This window comes from Lampetra fluviatilis, chromosome 41 (genome assembly GCF_964198595.1).
Source record: "Lampetra fluviatilis chromosome 41, kcLamFluv1.1, whole genome shotgun sequence".
Taxonomy (NCBI): domain Eukaryota; kingdom Metazoa; phylum Chordata; class Hyperoartia; order Petromyzontiformes; family Petromyzontidae; genus Lampetra; species Lampetra fluviatilis.
In genome coordinates this window covers 1,906,963-1,921,506 of record NC_136315.1, presented here as the reverse complement: position 1 = coordinate 1,921,506, position 14,544 = coordinate 1,906,963, and the positions used below count along the sequence as shown (strand labels likewise).

Sequence of the window (14,544 nt, the reverse complement as noted above, 5' to 3'; positions counted from 1 at the left end):
GCCGTCCTCAGGTGAAGAACAGGTCTGTCCGAAAGACAGCGTCTGAATGAGACGCTGTCTTTCCGATAGACCTGTTCTTATGAATGAGACGCTGTCTTTCCAACAGACCTGTTCTTCACCTGAGGACGGCTGCTTGCGTTGTGGCCGAAACGTCGTGAGAATTATTTAATGTTTTATTTTTATTATTTTACTATTTCCATTCTACGTGACTTTACCGAAAAAACCAAGAAGATGACTTCTCATCCTGCTTCTTCAATCGCACTGCTCCACCGTGGAATTTCCTCCCATCATTTATCTTCCCTTACAATATAACTTTGCTCAATTCAAGAAAGGTGGTATCTCTTTATCTCTAACAACTCTCATCAGTTTGATTTCTTGCCTAATCGGATTCACTACCCTGCACACATGCCCCACTCATCGCAACATCGTCTTCACAATCCTCTCATCTTGTTATGGGTCTGCCACACCATTTGTCGTTTGTTGCCGTCAAATGTGTTCCCATCAGGCATTGACCACTCAACCCTGCTTACCCTCTGAGGTCAGAAGATGCACTGATATGCTATGAAGTTATTTTCTTCCTACGTGCTGTTAAGGAGATCCATGACCTTAAACATGACATATTTCAAACAAAATCTTTTAAGGCCATAGTGTTATTGACAAATGTTTAGATTTTTTTGTTATTTGTGCTTGTGCACCACTAGTAATGCAGCAGCAGCAGTACAACATTCCCTCGTTAATGAAGAGCTGTTAATTGACGAGCTTGCTATCCAGGAATCACATCTGGAACTCTATAGGACTGCATCGAGAGAGAGATAAATAAATTGTTGAGATGAAGTAATGAGAATGTGATTCGAGAAAGTGACGAGATAGAGTGATGAGATAAAGAGACGAGACTGAGATAACTTCTCGAAGCTTCAGAAGCATATCCAGACGTTGTGCGTACGATATTCTTGGGCAAATATCAATATCATTATCCGCAACATTTGCTATTCACGAGCATCTCCAGAACGTATCCCTGGCCAATAACGAGGGACTACTGCACCACCAATTTAATTGTTGAATAAGCAGAGGTGTGGACTCGAGTCATGTGACTTGGACTCGAGTCAGACTCGAGTCATGAATTTGATGACTTGCGACTCGACTTGGACTTGCATAACAATGACTTTGTCCCACCTCTGTGAATAAGTGTGTGATGTTTGTTGTAGATCGGAACAGAGGAGGTCATTTTTAGTTCCCTAGTTTCCCTTCAAGTAAATATATGAAAACAAAAAGCATGAAACAAAAGCAAGGATTCCTTCAAAGAGGTTTCTGTTTGGTGTTTTGACATCATAACACCTGTTTTATTTCCATGAAGGGTAAAACCTATTCTTATACAGTATTTTGAAACTGGCAAGGGAGGTCATATTGTAGCTGCTCACCCAGATTTCTCAATGTCCTGACAGTGGTATTGTCTTTGTGCTGTTCGCCTTTTGGCGTCCTCTGGTCTAACACTTTGAGACTAGGTTCTAAAGAAAGCTGTCTCTGGTGTGGACCAATCAGTTTCTAAGACAATGCATCATGTATTACCAGAGCGTGTGTTTTGTTTGCATGCTCACCACAAGTGCGTGTGGTTAATGCAGACAGGATTCCTTGCAAAAGGTTTCTGTTTGGTGTTTTAACATCTTAACACAACTATTTTATTGCCAGAAAGGGTAAAACCTATTGTTATAAAAGCATGAATTGTGTGTGACTAGATCGTGGCCTAAGCTCACTTTTAAGATGTATTTAATGGTCTTTTAATGTTTCTATCAAAAATATTTTAAATGAGGCTTTTGCAAAAACGGAAAAACCTCAAGTGTTTTCGAACAAATGCGTAGCTTATTTTGAAATTGTATTCAAACATTTACAGCCAACTAAAAATGAAAGAGAGAGTACGGCAACACAAAAAGTATTGTAATTAAGGCGAGAGGAACACAATGTTTTTACAAAAAAACATTTATAATGAGAAACTGTAAATAGTATGTTTTTAATGAACATCACGCAAATTAGTCTAAGCAATTCGTTTCTTTTTGGGTCAGATCGTGTATGTATAGTGTCAATTTTAACTATAACCCTCCACCATCTGGACAGAGCCAATGCCATCAAGTTGACACATGGGCAAATGCTGTATGCCAATTACGTTCTATTCTTGCGTGAGACAATGTGTTCACGAGCTGATTGCCGAGGCCTGCTCGCCACGATGAGACGGCTTCAGGCAAGAGTTTGTGTAGTTTTGCTATGTTTCTCCATTGAAGTAGTGCAGACGAGGTGGTTTTCTCTAATGGGGCCCGAAGTTTGGGTTGTGTGGCCACTGCGAGTCTCCTATTGGTCTCTGTGTCTCTGTGGGTTGCGTCGCCAATGTCGCACTGTGGCTTGCCTTTCATCTTTCCAGGTATTAATAACGAGCATTTTTGCCCGTCCAAGGACGGGTGTATATTGGAGCAAATCTGAAATATTGAATAGAAAAATAGTTTAACTCATGATTATTAATGACGGGGGGGGAGGGTTGCCCCATGTGGAGTGACGTCACCCGCTAATGGTTATTGGGGAGGGATGCGGCATGTGGAGTGACGTCACCCGCTCAGGATTATTAATGACGGGAGAGGTGCAGCATGTGGAGTGCACAACCTTCTTGTGCGTTAGTGTAAATTTCCACGCGGGCATGAATATTAATTAGGGGGGAGGCTCTTTTGCAGTGACGTCACGTACGGATGTAGCACTGTGCAGCGTAGATTTTTTCCGTCACTTTATGTAAAGAAACGTAATTTGAAGCGACTTTGCGTAATAAATTATTTAATTCAGCTCGACCTTCCTCTGCGTTAGTGTAAAAATACACCCACTCATGAACCTTAATGAGGGGGGGGGGCCTCATGCTGTGTGACGTCACGCGGGGAGGTGGGCCTCATGTGGAGTGACGTCACGCGCGGGACACACATTCTTGACTTATTATAGTAGTAAAATATAATGTGTAATTGATTTGTTTTTTTTCCGGGGGAAATTACCTTTGTTAACACCTGATGATGTTGGATGTCATATTCAGTGAAACTTCAACCAAAATTCTCAATAGTTGTTATTGCATTCCAACAGTACGGTTTTGCTGAAAAACAGAATCAATTGGCATGTTTGCCCATGACGCGACAACTTGATTTGTCAGGCTCTGTCGGATGGCAGAGGGTTATGGTAAAATAAAAAACATTACATTACACCTACATGATGAACAGACCCAAAATTAGCTAATTATGAATCATAATTAACACGTAGGCTTTCGCGACCAATATCATCCATATGAGGTTTTTTGGGTTAGATCGCATACATATATAAATGTGTCGTTAAACCCGCCACCACCCGACACAGCCAACGAGTAAGGGTTGTCACGTAAACAGAACGTGCCAATTCGTCACTAGTACAGCACACCGGTGTGTTGGAGAGCCAATTGGCAATGTTATGATGCGCCAACTCAAGAAATATAAGTATCTTTCACACTGGCAATTAATTACACAATTGAATCGTGTGTGTGCCTAATATCTCCGCCTCTATATAAGGAACGAAACAGACTTCTCCACAAATATGGATGTCGCCTGATGAAGCTAGTTGTAAGTACTGGCGAAACGTCGTACTTATTTCTAAATGTTGTGGCTTGGCTCTCCAACACACCGTTGTGCTGTACTAGTGACGAATTGGCCACGTTCTGTTTACGTGACAACCCTTACTAGTTGGCTGTGTCGGGTGGTGGCGGGTTTTAACGATATTTATATATTTTACGCGATCTAACCCAAACAACCTCTATTATGGACGAATTATAATGTTGGCCGTGAAAGCCGAGTATACACAATTAGTCGAATCACCTTTCTGTCTTAACAGCTAAGGGTCCGATTTTTCATTAATAATTCATTTAAAAAGGGAAACCGGTCACACGCATCGATTTTATTTAATATATTACAAACGCCTTTTCATACAGTTTCTCAAATGAAAGTGGGCTAAACTGTACGAAGATGGCTACATTTATTGAACATGCTCTGTATTTCACGTTTCAGCGAACATGACCAGGCGCAAAAACAAAATACCAGGACATATAATGAGAAGCCCTCACAATGCCAGCAGAGAGGAGAACCACACGTGTATACATTGTCGAGAGAGACCGTGTTATGATCAGTGTTATGAAACTCACAAAAAAATTGGAAATGTTCATGTCCTGGGAAAATTTAAGAGATTTTTCAGGACAGCAGCTATGCCTCCTTAAAAAGAGGACGATCCTGGGAATCCAGGACAGGTGGCAATCCTACGCCACAATACAGTACGTGTTTTTGGTGTTAACACTTTGCCCGCAGTAGATACACACGTGGTCCAAATTAAGCGCGCAGGTTTGTTTCAACAGGCCAAGGGGGCCCATCGTTTGACTTCAAGGTCTCAATTGGTTGGGCCTTCCAATGTGGCTTATGTCATTTACCCATGCAGAACGTTATATATTCATATCCCAAGAGCTCTTAATGACACAGGAAAGCCTCATCATTGTCCCCTACAGGTGACAGTCAAAGGTGGTGGACAATCTATGGCTCGTAGGCCAGACGTGACTGGCTACTTTCATTTTGTTTCTGGCACTTTCATCGGCAGCTGGGCCACACATCACGTTGGGATGTAATCTAGAATGAAAATGATTGGCCATGCACTAAGATACTGAAGAAAGGAGTCTACCCTCATGCAACTTTTATTCCGGCTAATGTATTTCCTATGTGCCAAAAATGCTACATTCGTGCAAACTCATATTATTTCATGATTGCTATCGGTCCAAGATTTTACTTATCCATGTAACCGATGTCTATGTACAAGAACAAACATGTATTGCACATAACTGGATTTCAGAATCATACAATTTCATGAACACCAAGAGAGTGACTCATCTTCATTACTGAAGAATGTTTGACTTGGAGAGTGGGGGGGATATTGTTTTTAAAAAAATATGCTGTGCGTGTAATGTCCAGGTGATGTAACAGGGTATTTAATCTCTCAGCACTCAGCAGTAGACAAACATCTGTCTGTGGAAATTCCATCTTCAAGCCTGTACCGACTGAGTGGTTACCAGTGCAAATTGGCAATGTTATGATGCGCCAACTCAAGAAATATAAAATGTTGACGTAAAGCTTTCGTGACTGCAGGAATTCATATTCTTTGGGTCTTTCGGTAAAGTCACGTAGATAGGTTTTTGTTATTTTCTTTGAACCTATCTACGTGACTTTGCCGAAAGACCCAAAGAATATTAAGATATAAGCATCTTTTTACACTGGTAATTAATTACACCATCGAATCGTGCGTGTGCCTAATAAGTGTTTGCCCCGTACATGTCGTATGCTAATAGTTTTTTTTACCCTTCTATCTGGCAACAAAACTGACACCTTTTTTAGTGTGCCTTTTGGCGTCATCTGGTCCAACCCATGTGAGACTAGGCTCTAAGGAAAGCTGTCTCGGGTGTGGACCATATCATTATCAGAGTTATGTTTTTTGTTTGCATTATGACTGCAGGTATTGTGGTCTATGCAAACATGACTCCTTGTAAAAAAGGTGTCAGTTTTGTTGCCAGATAGAAGGGTAAAAAACCAATTATCATATTTTTTACTGGCAAATGAGGTTCCAATGATGTCGTATGCTATTGGTTTGCGTCAGCCCTGAGAGCTGCTTTTGTGGCGAAGCAGCTTTTTTAACCGTGCCAACACCACTGATCTTTTGTGGCCCTCGGTTAAGTGGGCTTGGCCTTGGTCACGCAGCTAGAAGAGACGCTGCGCTTGTGGTCGACACCAATAAATGAGTGACAGCCAAAGGAGGAAATATGTCCGATAGGATATCCACTGAGGAGATGAAGCAATGGGATGAGTTTCGATTTAAAGCTTTCGTGACTGCAGGGATTCATCTTCTTAGTTCTTTCGGTAAAGTCACGTAGAAGGGAAATAATAAAATAAAAAAAATAAAACATAATAAAATAATTCTCACGACGTTTCGGCCACAACGCAAGCAGCAGTCCTCAGGTGAAGAACAGGTCTGTCGGGGAGACAGCGTCTAGATTCAGACTCTGTCTTCCCGACAGACCTGTTCTTCACCTGCGGACTGCTGCTTGCGTTGTGGCCGAAACGTCGTGAGAATTATTTTATGTTTTATTTTTATTATTTTATTATTTCCCTTCTACGTGACTTTACCGAAAGAACCAAGAAGATGAATGGGATGAGTCTTTCTGTGCAGAAGCTATTTGATGGATTGTTAAACTGCAGCACTGTGAGCGAATGTGATGACTTGGGGAGGCCTTTATCCAGTCCAGCAGTGGATGGATCATGCCTGATGATAATGATGCTTGCCATAGGCTCCGAGGTATCCATAAGCACCATGAGGTTTTCAGCTTGTCTCATGAGGGAGATAAACCTCTTGAAATAAGTTTGTATGGCATCTAATTGAAAACAATATAAATAAGTTAATGAATACATTAATGTAAATAAGTTTTCTATCTCTGACATTCAAGACAATGCATGGTCTTATATTGTAAATTGTTTACTTTACCAATTTTATTCCATCCTGGGAAACGTAATTAATACATAATTCAGAGGAGAGAGCAGTTGTGGCTATCATTTTTTTAGAAAATTTCGTGAATTAATAACATTAACCACACAAAAATAGAAAACATTCAGCTGCATGTTGAATTCAGAAGGTGAACACGCTGCTAAATACTTGTATTTGCAAACACATTATTTCCGTCGGTTCCGGAAAAAGCATGTGAAGAGAAACCTTGTAGCTATTTGATGGCATGCAACTGTAAAATAACCAACTATTGCATCTAAACAAAAACGATTTAAACCGTAATATATGTAGGACTGCAGAACTTGGGCAATTGTTTATAGTGCCGCCTCGCCGGCTGGCTGCTACCTTCCAACTCGTCTGTGGGCCATCAGTGATTGTGAGATGCAATTGGCACGAACGACTCAGCTATACATGACACTAAACATTATTACGATTGCGCTTTTGGAATGTGTACACATTTAAAGTGTAGTTTTAACGTGGAATTAGAATGCTGCCAGGGTGTAATGGTTGGCACAATGCATTAGTTCAATGCAATATCCCGGTGTGGCAGTTGAAACACCAGTGCATGTTTCTTCAAAGCTCCACCGCCTGTCAACACAGCAGTATCAATGTTTTCACTACAGTTAGTCGATCGGCAGGCCACGCGTGATGGGGTAAAGTGTGGGTTCTTCCGACATCTTCCAAGATACTCGCTAGAAATACCCAAGAAGCCCTTCAAGAAATTCATGGGCTGCACCGTTACCTCAATACACAATGCGATATCCTGTGCGCAGACATCGCCTCGGTGATCTCTTCGCGTTATCATCACTCTTAGACAATTCCTGTAGGTATGTACTTGCACACTGAAGTAATTTATGTATGTTGAACTCGTTCTACAGTAAAATCCGTGCGACCAGGGTAATCGAGTCCAGGCGAGAGCTTTGAGATTCGCTTGCCAAATGGAGAGTGCTGCAGTGAAATTAAGTTGATGACTGATGACTGATCGCATGCACGCCCCTGAATGGGGAACATTGACCACGCATGTTTTCCTTGACTCGCACACACTGGCATTCGCAGGGCAGGTAACTCTATTAAACCAATGTCGCACGAGTGAACCTGAGCGAGAGTTTAGCGATGATGAACAACGGTGTGTGATCGTCATCATTTAATTATCGTTTCCAGATTCAGTGCCGTGTGTCAGTGCCCTTTGAGAAGGTTTAGTGCCCTTTGAGAAGGAAACTGGCACTATTTGGACAGACATGTAGAATGGACAACAACAGGAAAATTAAAAGTGTGCTCAGAAAAATGGAAGGAACCGGAAAGAGAGGAAGACCTACCAGAGAATGGCTTGACGACAGCGTAAGAGATTGGTGTGAGAAAGATGTGGCCCTACTTGAGCATATTGGCACAAGATAGAGGAGGAAAGTGGAAACAAATGACGAAATGTGCAGTGGACACCTACGGGCTGTCTGCCCATGGATCGTCATGATGATGGCCTCTGTCAAACCTCAGCTCCTACGAGGGCTTTCTTGGTCGTGCCGTACAGCTCTCCGCTCTGTTTTACTCCGTGATGTTTGGAACGACGTCGGGTACTCTGCTCTATGTGTTGGGAGCTTCATCAGCTGGTCAATTCAGTTCCCGAAGAAGCTCTCAGTACGCGAAGCGAAACGTCGGACATCGTGCCAAATAACACACGGTACAACTCGACAACACATGCGAGAGCCAATTTTGCGCTTGTTTGACCATGCTGGTCAAAGGGGCAGTGAAGCAAGGAGAGAAGAATTTCATTCATATATTTATTTGTATTTGTAAAGCATACAATGATGATATCCTGAACCAATTTGGGCTTGATGGTTTGGAATAGCAGCAACCAGTATCAACCTTCTGGTTCTTTCGGTAAAGTCACGTAGAAGGGAAGTAATAAAATAATAACAATAAAACATAAAAGTGTGTTATATTATTATATTATTTTATTATGTTTTAGTTTAATTATTTTATTACTTTCTACGTGACTTTACCGAAAGAACCAAGAAGATGAATCCCTGCAGTCACGAAAGCTTTAAATCGAAACCAGTATCAACATATGCAAACCACTACAAACCTGGAAGGGATAAAATGTGTAATTCAGCCCTGTACATTTGATTTCTGGTGGAACATGGCAAACACCCTGTATGCTGTGGAATGGCTCACGATATTAAAACACACAATTGTACCCTGTGGCTTTTATTTTTTAACGTCATACGATAAAAGGCACACATTTAGTTTTGGGTGATTTTAAATGTTCTGGGTTGAGGGCCTTGGGTGTTGTCACATGGCCCTGAGGATTCAGGGTCCATGGTCTGGGATATGTGATGAGGCCTGCCCAAACCCCACAGAGTCAAAACTACATCTCTAACCTGTATATGTTTCATATACACATGTTACTCTTTCTGTCTCAGTGCAATTCCATGGATGCATGCACACATCTCTCCACGCCTCTGTGGCAACTGGTGAGCTTAACTTCCACATGTCTTCTCTTCACTGTTCAAGTGTCTCATTAGATTCCGTGGACATTTTTGAGAAGTCGTTGTTTTGAAGGCGGCTCGCGTGCAACCGCTAACAAGCCACGGCTTTCATTCAAGGATGTAATCAATGCTCACGTCAGCAACCACAAAGTCAACCCGCGCCTTGTCACCATGCTGAATATTCCCCGCATGAAAATGGAAGTTCACTGCACTTGATCTCAGTCTCATTCCATCCACCCACCAGGATGGTGTTTGTTGACTCAAGTCGTACAGTTGAACCAGTTCAAAGTGCAAACACCGTTCTTTTCATGTCATTGCACTTGCCTGTTAATGTTGACCTGTTAATGTCGCACAAGTCTATAATTTAATTCATTACACTAGGCCCAGGGGTGGGGAATGTCCGGCCCGTGGGCCGTTTAAGGCCCACGAAATCATTTGGTCTGGCCCTGCCAAGGCAACCGCAGGCGGGACTCGAAATTCAATACATCTAGGAGCAAACCTGGAAAAGCAGTTGCGAGTAGCAACATCATCATTACCAGCTAACATCATACGCCTCACCAAAGAGAAGCAGTTCCAGCCATCACATTAGGGGTGAGTTAGTTAAAATTTTGACCAAACATAACAGGCTAATTTTTAAGTTGATAATTTTGTATGGCCCGCAAATGATGTTATAAATATTTTATAATGGCCCTTGGCAGAAAAAAAGGTTCCCCACCCCTGCACTAGGCAATACAATTAGACACCCCCAACACGTACAATACACGTGTACAGCCTTGCAATTCCACCTCGGGATGAAGACCTCCATATGCCACGTCAGTCACGGGGGTTGTTTGACCATACTTCACCACGCTGGTCATTGCAGGTTGAAGGGGGAGACCCAGGACTGGTTCAGATATCGCCCACCACTCACGGTGGCTTTGGAATTAACATCGACGTTTGCATCTAATGCACAGTGACAATTTACAGTTCAACGAGGTGATAACTCAAAAGAGACCAGGCCGTCTCCTTTGCAAGAGTGAACCGCCTTGGTCACCAACATGGCAAAAGCTAAACAAAAAACTCAAAACATTAAATACTCATACATCAATGAAGCAAATCATAGCAAGAGCAGCTGTAAAGCTTGGTGATGAACAGGAACTGTAAGGTGGTTATTGGGTTTTCACTTTTGATTGTGCAGACCGTTATGCAATTCAGTCATTCATATACTATTTACTAATACTATATACATACAGTAAGCGTATTTCAGCACCTGGGGGACCCATCTATATCCTGGAAGGGATTTCCACAGCAATTGGGATTGCTTGGGCAACGTGTCAAGACTACACACGACACGACTTCAAATTACTTGTTCCCATTATTTGCAGGTAAAGAAGTGGACGTTGAATTTCGATTTAAAGCTTTCGTGACTGCAGGGATTCATCTTCTTGGTTCTTTCGGTAAAGTTACGTAGAATGGAAATAATAAAATAATAAAAATAAAACATAATAAAAATAATTCTCACGACGTTTCGGCCACAACGCAAGCAGCCGTCCTCAGGTGGAGAACAGGTCTGTCGAGAAGACAGAGTCTGAATGTCACACTTGGAGCGTCTATTTAAACTGGGATGGAGGGGGTGCTTGCGTTGTGGCCGAAACGTTGTGAGAATTATCTTTATTATGTTTTATTTTAATTATTGTATTACTTCCATTCTACGTGACTTTACCGAAAGAACCAAGAAGATAGTGTACGTTGGTCAACGCAGTTGCTTGTGCCCCTAACACAAGTAACACAGTGAGAACAGTAACTTACTGAGCAGCATTTTTCAATAATTCATCACGACTCTCAGAGAGCAGGTCGAGCCAAATTACATGACTCCAATGCTGAAACGTTGCACACACAAGAGCATTCATATCGATTGACTGGATTCCTTCATGAATTGATAATGTGAAGCTGGGTTTTTCAATTATTGCTAAAGCACGAGTCGAGCGTCTAGTGGTGGACGCGACTGAGACCAGAAGCACATGGTGGGTGATGTATCGTTGTTGTAAAGTTCTTACTCGCCCCCGAATGGACATCTGTGAAAAAGAGCTTAATAGGTCATCGGATTCCTCCAGAAAAAGTCCATATTCTGATTCACAGCCACTTTGTTTTTTTAACAGCACTGGGATGGCAATTCTAACTTGTGACCACACAAACTCACCTCTTGGGCAGAAGCGAGAAGCAGCTGCTGTCAAAACTGACAACTACTTTGGACCCAGCGTTCTCAGATCAAATTATTTCGTTTCTGTTCGAGGTTGGGAGGAAGACTTTACCCCAGAGAGCTTCAGGAATTTGGTGACATCTGCGATCGGGGTGTCAGGAAATTGATTTGTCCCGACATCTGGTGCCGACCGGTGTTGCACTGAAACCCAAAACAGGATTGCCATCCTGTTGCACAGTGCTGATTATTAAGGATCTACTACTAGGCTTGAGTAAGGAAATGTGTCCGCGTTTTGGTCTGATAACATCTGGTAACCGCAAAAATAATGCACAACTACCCCTTAAGTGTGTTTGTGTGTGTTTTGCACAGCTGTAAGAAGTATTTATACAAATATAATTGTGATAAAGAGCTTCATGGCTCATCGGATTCCTGCTGCAGTCTAAATAAAGTTAAATCTTGACTTAAATAAAGTTGTTGATACTGACTTGAAGGTTGTTTACAATAACATCAACCGACACTTGCGACTAATCAGCGGTGATGTCACCATGGCGCTTGTGCCAGGCTAGGTACACAAAGGCACACAGGCTATGTATTAGTATACAACTGGAGTATGTAAACTAAACACTGAGCCATATAGTTCTGTTTCAGAAGCGACCCGGCTACCAGTGATAGTTCAACGAAGTGGCTTATCACGTGGAAATGCAGAGCAGCCGAATACTCAAAACGCATGATTCTAAATGTGGAGGCAAAACCGGAGGGACCCGGAGAAAAATCATCACGACCAGAGGGGAGAGACAGAGAGAGACAGAGAGAGACACGCAAACTCCAAATATACAAGCGGGCGTCAAGGGTAGGGATTGAACCCACGACCTCCTGTATATCAGGCGAGATAGTTAACATCTCGCCACCGTGGTACAAGCACGTGCTCTGCGAAGAGCGTCCATGTGTGTGTAAGGTATCATGAGTGTTGTAGTATGATGAGTGGAATGAACACGTGTACACTACAGCGTGTTGTAGGATACGCGTCGGTTTGTGCTAAAACATATACACAGCCTCTTTCAGGAAGCAATTCACAACACGCATTACGTTACCACTACTGTACGAGGAGGGGAGACGCTGATATTAAGACCATTACAGTACGCACAGCTGAACGATGTATATCCGTATATCCTTAGACTGTAGGGTAAGTGCTGTTAGCGAGCACCTATGAAGGCCGGCACGGCACACGAGGGGGTGGGTGGCCAACACCACGCCCGACCGCCTTTGTCTCCCCAGTGGCGATGTTTACACACCACACCAAGTACTCATTTGAGGCTGAGTCGACCTGGGGGGAGGCCCAGGACCGGTTCAAGATAATCGTCACCGCTGTTCGCCGTGAGCGGGAATCGAACCCGGATCGCCGGGTTCGTAGTGTTGCGCTAACCGCTGCACCACCGCTCCCCACTACGTGACACACGCGGACAGACACGCGTTGTGGACGTCTGTATCACGTCCTTCTACATGCAGCACTACCACAGCACCAGCAGCACCACCACAGCACCACCAGCACCACAGAACCACCACCACACACAGCACCAGCACCACCATCACCACCACACAGAACACAACACCACCACACACAGCACCACCAGCACCACAGAACCACCACCACAGCACCACCACCACAGCACCACCACAGCACCACCACCACCACAGCACCACCAGCACCACAGAACACAGCAGCACCACAGCACCACCACGAACACAGCAGCAGCACCACCACAGCACCACCACCACTAGCACCACCACCACAGCACCACCACCACCACTAGCACAGCACCACCACCACTAGCACAGCACCACCACCACTAGCACAGCACCACCACCACAGAACACAGCACCACCACCACAGAACACAGCACCACCACCACAGAACACAGCACCACCACCACACACAGCACCACCACCACAGCAGCACCACCACCACAGCAGCACCACCACCACACACAGCACCACCACCACAGCAGCACCACCACCACACACAGCACCGCCACCACAGCAGCACCACCACCACCACAGAACACAGCAGCAGCACAGAACAGAGCACCACCACACACAGCACCACAGCACCACCACCACCACACACAGCAGCACCACCACCACCACAGAACACAGCACCACCACCACAGAACACAGCAGCAGCACCACCACCATAGAACACAGCAGCACCACCACAGAACACAGCACCACGCCCGGCCGCCTTCGTCTCCCCAGTGGCGATGTTTACACGCCGCCCCTACAACACACAGACGCACGTGTGTGTGTGTGCTTGTGTGCGTGTGTACACGTGTGTATGTGTACGTGTGCGTGCTTGTGTGTGTACGTGTGTGTGTGTGTACGTGTGTGTGCTTGTGTGTGTGTGTCTACGTGTGCGTGTGTACACGTGTGTACGTGTGAGTACGTGTGCGTGTGTACACGTGTGTACGTGTGAGTACGTGTGCGTGTGTCCACCAACAATCCGGCGTCGCAGACTCACCCAGCACAGGAAGGCGTACGTGACCAGCATGAGCTTGACGGCAAAGTAGGAACACCATCGTGACCTTACTCCGTCGCGTGTCTCAGCCATGTCAGCATCACCCCCCACCCGCCACCACCACCAGCACCACCTCCCTGCACTTGCGGCTGACACAGCACTCAAAAGGCTTCCCCCACCGTCTCCCTTCCTCCTCTCCCCCCCTCCCCCCTGCAGGCAGAGTTAGCCGCGCGTGAATTAACGCAGCGACTTCCTGCAACAAACGCGGAACGACTTTGGCAGCGATGAGTTTGTGTTTCACGTCACCCGGGGGACTCCCAAACTCACAAAGTCGCGAGCGAAACCCACACACAGCGATGCGAGGAAACTCATCGCTTTGGTGATTTTTTTTGCGAGTACTGTATTATATATGACGCTGATAATGATCTAAGATGGGGAAATCTCATTTGGTACGAGTGTATAGAGTATGGTTAATGGTAACAGGGCTACTGTGTAATATATAACACCTGTTCTGTAAAGAGGAACAATGGTCATAGATATATTATTTTATTTTATACCTACTTGACTTTACCGAAATAACCAACGAGTATGGATCCCTGCAGTCACGAAAGCTTCAAATCAAAATGTTCATGTACCCACGACTCACACAATGTCATGTTGTCTTGCCGGCCCAGCAGTGCATTACTACGGTATATTCCCATTCTTGAAGAGCAACAGGAAGAATCAACACCATGGGTGATGCCGTGATGCTCATTTTCATTGATAGTTTTTCGTGTAGAGGACTCGTTCCTATG

The 14,544-nt window shown here is 44.2% G+C and overlaps 1 protein-coding gene across 3 annotated transcripts in view; it reads right to left on the bottom strand.

The window, feature by feature from the left end:
• LOC144946428 (tetraspanin-15-like) overlaps window positions 1-13,891 on the bottom strand; it is a 261,100-nt gene extending 247,209 nt beyond the window's left edge. For 2 of the 3 annotated variants that reach the window (XM_078875267.1, XM_078875265.1), the window contains exon 1: window positions 13,754-13,891. In XM_078875267.1, coding sequence (XP_078731393.1) covers window positions 13,754-13,843 — 90 coding nt within the window. In that variant the 5' untranslated portion in view covers window positions 13,844-13,891. The remainder of the gene's footprint in view (window positions 1-13,753) is intronic. The other variant, XM_078875264.1, reaches the window with a different exon arrangement.
• Between the last annotated feature and the right edge of the window lie 653 nt (window positions 13,892-14,544).